The 9698-nt window shown below is 24.0% G+C and overlaps 3 protein-coding genes across 7 annotated transcripts in view; 2 read left to right on the forward strand and 1 right to left on the reverse strand.

Annotated features, from left to right (window-relative positions):
- LOC102676129 overlaps positions 1-4668 on the forward strand; it is a 5735-nt gene extending 1067 nt beyond the window's left edge. Inside the window, exons 1-7 of one of the 3 annotated variants that reach the window (XM_006608967.2) lie at positions 638-919; positions 1659-1879; positions 2233-2373; positions 2470-2667; positions 2751-2948; positions 3025-3559; positions 3685-4668. In XM_006608967.2, coding sequence (XP_006609030.1) covers positions 1673-1879; positions 2233-2373; positions 2470-2667; positions 2751-2948; positions 3025-3559; positions 3685-4364 — 1959 coding nt within the window. In that variant the 5' untranslated portion in view covers positions 638-919; positions 1659-1672 and the 3' untranslated portion in view covers positions 4365-4668. Of the gene's footprint in view, positions 1-637; positions 961-1658; positions 1880-2232; positions 2374-2469; positions 2668-2750; positions 2949-3024; positions 3560-3684 lie in introns of those variants that run through there. The other 2 variants (XM_006608966.2, XM_006608965.2) reach the window with 2 other exon arrangements.
- A 369-nt stretch (positions 4669-5037) lies between these two features.
- LOC102676848 (GPI transamidase component PIG-T) lies at positions 5038-7919 on the reverse strand. The gene is made up of 8 exons (XM_006608971.1): positions 7423-7919; positions 7137-7314; positions 6806-7037; positions 6566-6733; positions 6200-6497; positions 5961-6113; positions 5594-5840; positions 5038-5466 (listed from the first exon to the last, which is right to left on the reverse strand). The coding sequence occupies exons 1-8, from the start codon at positions 7586-7588 to the stop codon at positions 5211-5213; spliced, it is 1698 nt and encodes a 565-aa protein (XP_006609034.1). The 5' UTR covers positions 7589-7919; the 3' UTR covers positions 5038-5210.
- Positions 7920-8587: 668 nt separating this feature from the next.
- The window catches only part of LOC102676539 (BLOC-1-related complex subunit 6), a 1598-nt gene continuing 487 nt past the window's right edge, over positions 8588-9698 (forward strand). Inside the window, exons 1-3 of one of the 3 annotated variants that reach the window (XM_006608968.2) lie at positions 8588-8810; positions 8916-9443; positions 9526-9686. In XM_006608968.2, the coding sequence (XP_006609031.1) occupies positions 8721-8810; positions 8916-9443; positions 9526-9686 (779 nt within the window). In that variant the 5' untranslated portion in view covers positions 8588-8720. Of the gene's footprint in view, positions 8837-8915; positions 9444-9525; positions 9687-9698 lie in introns of all 3 variants that reach the window. The other 2 variants (XM_006608969.2, XM_006608970.2) reach the window with 2 other exon arrangements.

Genomic DNA, 9698 nt, shown 5'->3' on the forward strand with positions numbered 1-9698 from the left:
TATCTATTCTACTTATAGATCAATTCAGACTTTAAACTATTTTATCTACATAATAATAAAAAATCATTCGATCTATCAAATCAATAGTGTTTTGAATGTTTTTATTCTATATATGACTGACAAGTTTTCAAGCTCTTTTGTTTTTCTTCTTCTCTTTTACGGAAATATTTATTTAAAAAATCGTTAGTTGTGCATTATTTTGTAGAAACTATAACTTATTATTTCGATATTTAAATGTTTTATTTTCATCATTAATAAGATATTATTATAATTTGTATTTTAAGATGCTAAGATGCATTTATAAATACTATAATATCGATTATTTTTTTCTCCTTCATAAAATTTTTTATCATATCATATGTATATAATATGAAAAATTAAAATTACATATAATATTATATATAAATATTGTTACATATATAAAATTTCATAAAAAAATTTAAAACAATCTCTATAAATCATAATATTTTTCAAATCTTTTTATACGCAACAACTTACTTTCGAATTGTAAGTTTATAATATATTTGAATTTCTATATATTATTTTGATATAATTATTTAAACATGTATAATTTTTTAAACATTTTTTAGCATTATTGTAAAAAAATAATTTTTGAAATGATTGTAATTGTACGCGATTTAAAACTCTTAAAACAAGATAAGGAAGGTCAGAAGATATATTTATAGGAAAGAATAATTAAGTGCTTATGAAAATGTACTATTAGTATGTGTCCCTCTGGTGGCAAAAAGGGTTGCCATAAAGATAATGCGCGATGTGTCTTCATTGTATCATTTGTGTCTTAAAATTATTTGATAATTTGATTATTGCGTTTAATTATAATTTAAATTTCATATAAAGTATAATTTACAACGTGGTGATCAAAAAACTTTTCTGTGAAACACCAACTTTGAGATATAAGGCAAGAAAGGTCGTTCGATTATCTCAAAAAGTATTGAACAGGTATATGACTGATAACCGCGAATTTATAATTTTTATTTAAAAATTGGCTAATTTTTTTTATACTTTTGATAATTTTTCATATATATTTTGAATTCATTTTTTTCTATTTTTATGTTTATAATGTATTTTATCAAAATTTAAATATTTGATATTAATAAAGCGTAAATGACATTTGCGATCTATATAATTCTTTCTTTTTTTCATTCTCTAATTTTTATAATATTTAATAATTAGGAATACATAAAATTATCTAATATTTTATTTACATGATTAATAAATGATTATTTAAGAATAAATGATAAAGACAAATTTATATCTTAAAATATATAAATATTGTTATATATTAATTTGTCTTATATAATTTTATAATAACTTGAAACAATATAAATAAAAACAATACAAAAAATATTTATTTGTAATACTTATAATAAAAAATTATGAACAACTCAAAATATATTTTCTTTTGTTCTTCATATTTTAATTATTATTTAATGAATATATATCTTTTTTTATATTATGAATTGTTTTTTTTTTTTTTTTTTTTGATGTTTTAATTCACATAAAATTTTTAGATTTTTTTATAAAATGGTTTTGTATAGAAAATAATTAGAATTGATAAATAAAAATTCAAGAACAAGTATAACAGGCGAACAATTATTATAGTAGAAAATATTATATCTTGGACAAAAATATTGCAGATAATTTTGAAGACATGAGATACTCAATGTTACAAGAACAAGAATATGGGGTAGCTTTACCTCAAAATCAATTGCCCAATGAAATAAATGAATCTGTGACAATTGATACAGATACCATTGAACCAGAAAATAATAATCCTATAGAAGAAGGTTCTATGGTATCAAATCTTCCCCTTTTGTTTGCTAATGGACATCCAACATCGCTAGAAAAAATTACATTGGTATGAATATTACTTTTTATAATTATCATTTATATTGAATTATAATTCATTAACATCAAATTTATTTTGATTACTTTGAGTTAATTTAATTGTATTTGCTTTAATATACAACAATTATATTATATTACAATGAATGAAATATTATTTAAGAAAGTTTTTTGAAAAAATAAATAAATATAATAAAACCTATCTACATATATTATCATGCACTTCATATATTATTGGAAGATTAAAATCTGTTTTTGGAAGATTAAAAATTATATGTTAATATAGAAAGAATTTATATTTTTTAATAAATTTTTAATAAAATAATAATTTTAAATATAAATATTACAAAAAATATTTAATTTTAGGCACAGTTAGAACGTTTTGTTACATTTATGGTACAGTGCTCTTTAGGTCATGATACCAATGAAGTGATCAGTGTACCACAATGGTGGCCAAAAGAAGTTAAATTTTCAAATCCTTTAATAAGACCTAAAAGAGTAAATGATGTAAGTTAACTATGTTAATCATAGTAATGTAAATGTATAAATAATTGTTTTTGAATGATAAAGCACTTGATTTTCAAAATGGGCATTATATTTTAGAATTGGATGGCTAATTTGAAAAAATTAGTATTCAGATGTTATACATATCACAGAAGCGAATATCTCTTACGCTTTTGTTCATATCTTGCACGATACCCGCAAGAAGATTTGGAATATGTCAACAATTGGGATTCCACAACAAGTTTATATCATAAAAATACTGGCAAATTATTAGTAACATTTCGAAATGAAAATATGGTTTGTTATTTAATTTATGCTTTGTCGTATGTATATAAATTTTATAAAAATTAAATAAAAAATATAATTTGTTTTATTTATAGAATTATGACAAAAGAGAAAGAAGTCCTCGAAAAAAGTTATTATCTTGTAGTGGAGTAATTTCCTCTTATAATAAGTCAAAACAACAACAACATTCCATGATGATGGTTGAGCATCAACAAAACGTTGATTTATCAACGGAAGATATTTATCTATGTGACAATTGTGATGCTGAATTTATAGGCCTAGAGAAAATGAAGGTACATTACGCGTGCCCACGTGTGCATATAGATTATAATAAAGAAGATAAATGAAATTAATGATAATTTCACATAGGAACACGAACGTGTATGTTATGAACAAGAACAAAACGGAAATAATTCGCGACCTACAACACCAGAATTGTCTATTATAGAACCTGAATTAAAACAAGATCAGTTCTTGGAATATTTTCAGTTGTGTTCAATAAACTCCGAATCTAAATCTGCTGAAAACAGCAATGGTGCTACAACAGTTAATAATAATAATAATAATAACAATAACAACAACAACATTATTAGACGCACCTCCCGTCGTGTTCGCGGAGCTATCAATTTTACAAGATGTCCAACTATTCCTTTTTCTTCTCCCGCTGGTATATTATTAGCTAAAAAATCAAAAGCAATGACAGAAGAAACGCAACAAGAAAGACTAGAAAGGATAGAAAGACATCTTATTGCTCCTGTTTTAAACAATTCATCTAGACCAAAGTGGTTAGAAGCAGATGTTGATCATGATAAATGGATTGTTACATATAAATCAAATCGAGAAAAGACGGCATGTGATTATGTTCATCAATATAAATTTGCAAATTCTGTTAAAAAAAAACCAAGTGAGTATTTAATCTTCGAAATAATTTAGTAAAATTTCCCTTCTTCCTTTTTATATTCACATAATAAAGATCACATTGTGTTTTATACTAAGATTTATTTTACAAAAAAATTTTCTTCTTTTTAGTGTTAAGCATACAATCACAATTATTATACGTTCTTTGTCGACCTGTGTTTGTTCTTTTAAAACGATTAACTCAAGAACAAATGTATAATCTTGAACGAAATCCATCAAAATATCAGTGTCTTGTTCGAAATATTTCAATCGATAACAGAGGATCGATATCAGAAGATGAAAAAACAAAACCAAACATTTCTTCAAAACGTAAAGCTCCAAATGATGAAAGTGATTTAAACGAGACAAAAGAGAATGAAAAGATAGTTTCCAATGAAATTAATGTTGTAGAATTAACCGATTTTGAAGGTAAAAATCTTTGTGACGAAAATAATACAACTGTCATTCATTCAATTAAAGAGACCACATTATGTGTAAAACCGTCGAATGAAATTACGGTGATTGATCTTTGCTCTTCGGATGAAGAAGAAAATTCATGTATTCTTACATCTTCGGATAAAAATAAAGATTCGATGAATTGTGTATCTGAAGATGTAACAAATTCGTTATTAGAAAAGCTTTCTTCGAATAAATTCCAATTAAAATCTCATATTTGTTCAACACAACAAAAAAGCGAATGGTTGTCGAATAATATTTTAAACAATGATAGTGAAAATTATACAAGCAAGTATCATAGTACAATGTTAAATACACGTACAAGTTTATCCCCAATCCTTGAATCAACACCATAAAATGTTGATTATTTAACATACGAAATTTATCGTATGCGCGTTAAATTTGTTACAATATTTATTGTTTCAATTCTATATGATTATAAAATATGTAAAATGATTTTACACATATCATTTTTATTATTCACAGCATATTGTCATTAATTAAAAAGAAATTCCAAATGTTAAGTAACAAATCGATCAAATCTAGTATTTTTCAATTAAAACATAAATCGAACGTTTATCAAATCAATCACATATAACAAATAAGATATAACATTTTTTATATATTATATATAAACTACAAAAAAAGAAGAGAAAAAAATAAGGAAAGGAAAAATAAAATCGAAACGAATGTTTTTTTTTTGTTTTTGTTTTTTTTTTTTTTTTTTTTTTTTTTTTTTTTTTTTTTTTTTTTTTTTTTTTTTTTTGTTTTTGTTTTTTTTTTTTTTTTTTTTTTTTTTTTTTTTTGTTTTTGTTTTTTTTTTTTTTTTTTTTTTTTTTTTTTTTTGTTTTTGTTTTTTTTTTTTTTTTTTTTTTTTTTTTTTTTTGTTTTTGTTTTTTTTTTTTTTTTTTTTTTTTTTTTTTTTTGTTTTTGTTTTTTTTTTTTTTTTTTTTTTTTTTTTTTTTTGTTTTTGTTTTTTTTTTTTTTTTTTTTTTTTTTTTTTTTTTTTTTTTTTTTTTTTTTTTTTTTAGTTAATTTTGTTTCTATATTTTATTGAAATATAAAATGATCGTATTTATATTTTATTATTTTTTTAAATTTTTCTTTAATAACAATTTTTATCTTAATAAAAAAAATCATATATATATATTTTCATATATATATGTGTGTGTAAAACCAAATTTCAATAAATTACACTATTTTTATTCTTGCTTTTTCTTTGGTTTAACGATTTTTTTAATTAAAAATGAAAACAGTTTCTCCTTCCAATCCATTTCAACATGTTTTAAAACTAATCTTTTAGTTGAAATGTTATGGAGTGGTCCAAAGGCCATGGCAACTGCTGTACAAGCTAAACAAATTACATTGTACGGCATACTAAAATCAGGTGTAGGCAGGCTAATTAATAAAGATTCAGTTCTCAATTGTACTATATATCCTTCTCTTGAAGCGTTAAAACTGAAAATTTAAGTGCATCTTTAGCAAATATTGAATATTGAATATTATATATATATATTATATATATAATATATATATATATGTTGTGTCATGCTGTATTATTGATCAATATAGCTAATTTTTTAACCTTGACGTTATAGTACTTCCATCGAGCGGTAATGCACTATAATTCCTCGCGATCGGAAGTAATGCAGTGATTATAGCGGGACCCATATAAAATCCATGATTAGCATCCGGTGGATATTCTTGCCATTTAAGAAAAGAATATTCCATTTCTATAGAAAATTTAGTTACCGATTGTGGTGGTAAACGTAAAATTAATTCTAAATGGTAAGGACTTTTCCTTTCCTTGCCTGGCAGATAACGTTGTGCCACTATATATAAGATTTCCATAAATCAAAACAATAAAGAATATCTCGCCGAAACGAAAAAGAACCACAAATTATTAAAAATAAAAAGTCACTGCCTATAATAATATGAATACAACTACTCACATGGTATAATATTTTTTGTTCCACAAGTTATTGTGACAGAATGTAAATATACTGGCAAATACCATGGAATACTTTCTAATAAAATAATGTCGAGTGTTCGCCAGTAATTATTGTAAATTTTTGTTACTAAACTACCTTTTTCTTGTCCATATCCTACATGAAAAAATTTCTTTTGTTTTTTTTTTCTTTGTATATATTTTCTTTCATATGTCTATTATAATTTTATTATTTATACAAACCAATGACGTATCTATTTGCAAACAAAATTGAAGGATAATTTAAACCAGCTGTGTGAGTAGTATTATATAGAACTCCAATATTAAATATTCCTTTTGTGGAATGTGATCTTATATCATAAACTGCAATTTCATTTAATTGTCCTCCTCGAAGACTAATGATTTTTGCACTTGGTGGAGGTACTAATACATAAACTTGATTTGTACCATTACTAGATATGTCAATATATACATTGCTTAATGTAGCAAGAGGGCATGCTCCTCTAATACCTATTCCAAAAAATTTTCGAATTGACCAGTCCTATGGAAAGATTCAAATAAGTACTAGAAATTTCTTATGATTTGATATGAGAAATTTATGAATTTTACCTGTGATGTATCTGTTATAGTATCATATATCAATGAAACAGATTGACGTAACTCTAATGATGTTTTAGTACAGATCATGTTAGAGCATATAATTCGAAAATGTATTCCAATGGAATGATAATTTGTATTATGAATATAAGCAGAATTTAATAAGGTTGCCAAACCTTTCTATTAAAATATTATACATATAAGTTATCTAAATATTGATTATACAAAATATATAAATATAAGATTACATACCTTAGAATTACATGGCAATAGTTTCTTAAATGGAGTTAAATTTTCAGTACAAACTATTTCTCTTGGTAATGATGAATAGCGTAGATGACTAGAATTGATACTATGTTCTACTACACCTGTAGGTCGGAATGTAAATTCTGGAGAAATACTATTTGCAGGATTAACAAAATTCAAGGAAGCACAAAATAAACCAGCTAAAGCATTTGTTAAACCTTCCCATTCCATATCAACACTGACAAAAATATAAAATAATATTAGTATTAATATTATTTACATAATTCTTAAATTAATAATATAAATTTTATATGTTAATTTTGAAGTGATATTTTACTTGGTGACATCTTTATGAAACCATGTAAATATTTCAGCACCAGGACCAGCATCATGATAAGGATATCCCCATTTTTGATAATTCCATAAACCTTTGGTTAATGTAAGATGTAATTCATCTACATTATGACGACTTATAATTTCACCAAGGCCTCTTGGAAATAAATGAGAATGTTGAACTGAAATATAAATTTGTAGTTAGTAGAAAGACAATGAAAAATAAATATTTTATAAATATTTTATTATTAAATAATTTTTTCTAAAATATGCTATATATTATAACTTACATGTCTTTATGTTTTTTGTAGTTTCCCATACCGTAGTAAATTGAAAATATGCATAGACATAATTATTTGATAATGGTTTTAACATTAATTCTTCATCAAAAAAGTCATTTTGACAAAATATGAATTTTATAAATATGACAAAGATAAAAAATAATATTTTAATCATATTGCGTGAGAACTGAATATTTTTAATATAAATATTTATCACTACTATTGTAAAGTAAATTTTAATTTCCTTATTGTTATGAGAAACAATAAAGATTCGAATTAATAAAAATTATACGTTTTTTAATACATTATATGAATCTGTGTTTAATTCACCACGATTATCGGCGAATATTGATGAATAGAATATAAATATGAAATAATACGTCATATTACATTATTTCAAATATTGCTAAATCTCTTTCAAATTATTTACTACTTTGTTAATAAAATATATAAAAGTTCATCATTTACAAATAACAACAAATAATATATAGTTACAAAACTAACCAAAAAATTCATTCAATAAATTTGTATCAACGGATAATGTCACAGAAAAGTATAACTATAGACTTATAACTCAATATGTATATGCGTATGTATATATTTCTTTTATATCTTGAAGATTTTCAGATTTTATTACAGTTAAACATATATAAACATATATAATATTTGAAAATTGTACAACTTTTACGTAACAGTTTTATTATTAAACGAGAGAAAATAAAATAAACAAAATTAATTTAAATAAAAAAAAAGTTTCTTAAAGACTGAGCTTTAATTTATATGTATTTGATCTATAAAATTTATGCATTTAAAATAATAATATCTAATTAATTTATTATCTTTTAAAATAAATGTAAAAATATATATACATAAAATATATTGAATCAATTAAAAAAAATATCCGTGTATTAAAAGTTATATAGATTAAAATTTTTATTTATTATTTATGTATATATATATATATTTAAAGCTTATTTGCTTATTAGCCTATTTAGGCTACAATTATTAGTTTAATATGTTAATAAAAACAATTGAAGTAAGAGTTATAGAAATTATAGTTATAAAAATTCAATAATTAAAGATTTATAACTATATAAATATATAGTACATATAGTATATGTGATATATATTCATGATTTACTAAGGCGCATACACAACATTAGAAATCTAATGAAAATCCTCCTTACGAATCAATAATTGTGAATTTGTGTTTATCTGTTTTGTTTAATCATCGTGATACAAATGAAATAAGATACATTCGTATCATTTGGTAAAAACGTGTGAAAAATATTAATTGTTTGTTAAATATGGAATCGGAAGAAGGAGAAACATATCCAAAACAAGGAACGACAATACGTAGCGAGAAAAATACAACTATCGACTACGATGAAGACAGAGTAAGGTTAGACTTAATAAATCGTGTGTAAGGACAGTATTTGTATTTGCAAAATACAATTAATTACAAAGGATTATATTAAGAGAATTGATTATAATCATTTCAGTTACACGAGATGACAGCCTCCTATTCGGAAATATCATTCGATTCACAATCATCACCACCTGTTTCTGAACTAAGATCATTGATCGATTCTCCGGATATTGATGGAAAAAAGTTTTTGGAAGAAAGCTTAGATAAAATGAATGGAATTGGTACTAGACCAGATCAATTGAACTTAAGAAATAGGGAGTCTAGTCCAATTGAAGATGAAGATATAGATCCTCCAAGTTATCATAAAGCTATGGGATACTTGCAACTTGAGGGAACAGTGATGCAAGATGGCGATATGGTATTATTTGTTGCAGAAGATTTAGAAAACAAAATTAAATTGTCCAGTCCTGTGACAAAAAAAGGAGAAACTCCATCATTTCCTGGTTCTCGAAGTTCTACACCTTGTTTATATAGGCAAGCTCTAACGCCTCAGGTGCCTCTTCTTGATCATAATGTTTTAAATGAATTAGAGATGGAAGCAAGAAAAGTGGCTACATCCGTTGATGCATTAACAGAAAATTTGGCAGCTATTTTGCATAGTGTAATCTTTTGCATCTATTTATTCTTTTTCATCTTTCTCTCATTAAATTTTTAAAATATTTTATAATTAAAATTACTTTTAGGCTTCCGCACTCACGGTAGGTTGTTTAGAAACATATAGGGATGCAGTTTGTAAAACGTGCGATGCGGTGGATCATAATATTAAATCGATGTATCAATTAATGGCAAAATGTGAAGAATTATCAAAATCAATGGGACCTGTATATAAATTAGCGGAAAAAATGTAAGTATCGAA

This window comes from Apis dorsata, unplaced genomic scaffold (assembly GCF_000469605.1).
Source record: "Apis dorsata unplaced genomic scaffold, Apis dorsata 1.3 scaffold_51, whole genome shotgun sequence".
In the NCBI taxonomy this organism is placed as follows: Eukaryota; Metazoa; Arthropoda; class Insecta; order Hymenoptera; family Apidae; genus Apis; species Apis dorsata.

Coding starts and splice junctions, on each gene's coding strand:
- LOC102676848 (XM_006608971.1), bottom strand. CDS start 7,588: ATGATTAAAATATTATTTTTTATCTTTGTCATATTTATAAAATTCATA. Junction 6,498..6,565: donor CTATAACAGATACATCACAG/GTAAAATTCATA, acceptor ATCTTTCCATAG/GACTGGTCAATTCGAAAATT. Junction 5,841..5,960: donor AACAAAAAATATTATACCAT/GTGAGTAGTTGT, acceptor TCTTATATATAG/TGGCACAACGTTATCTGCCA.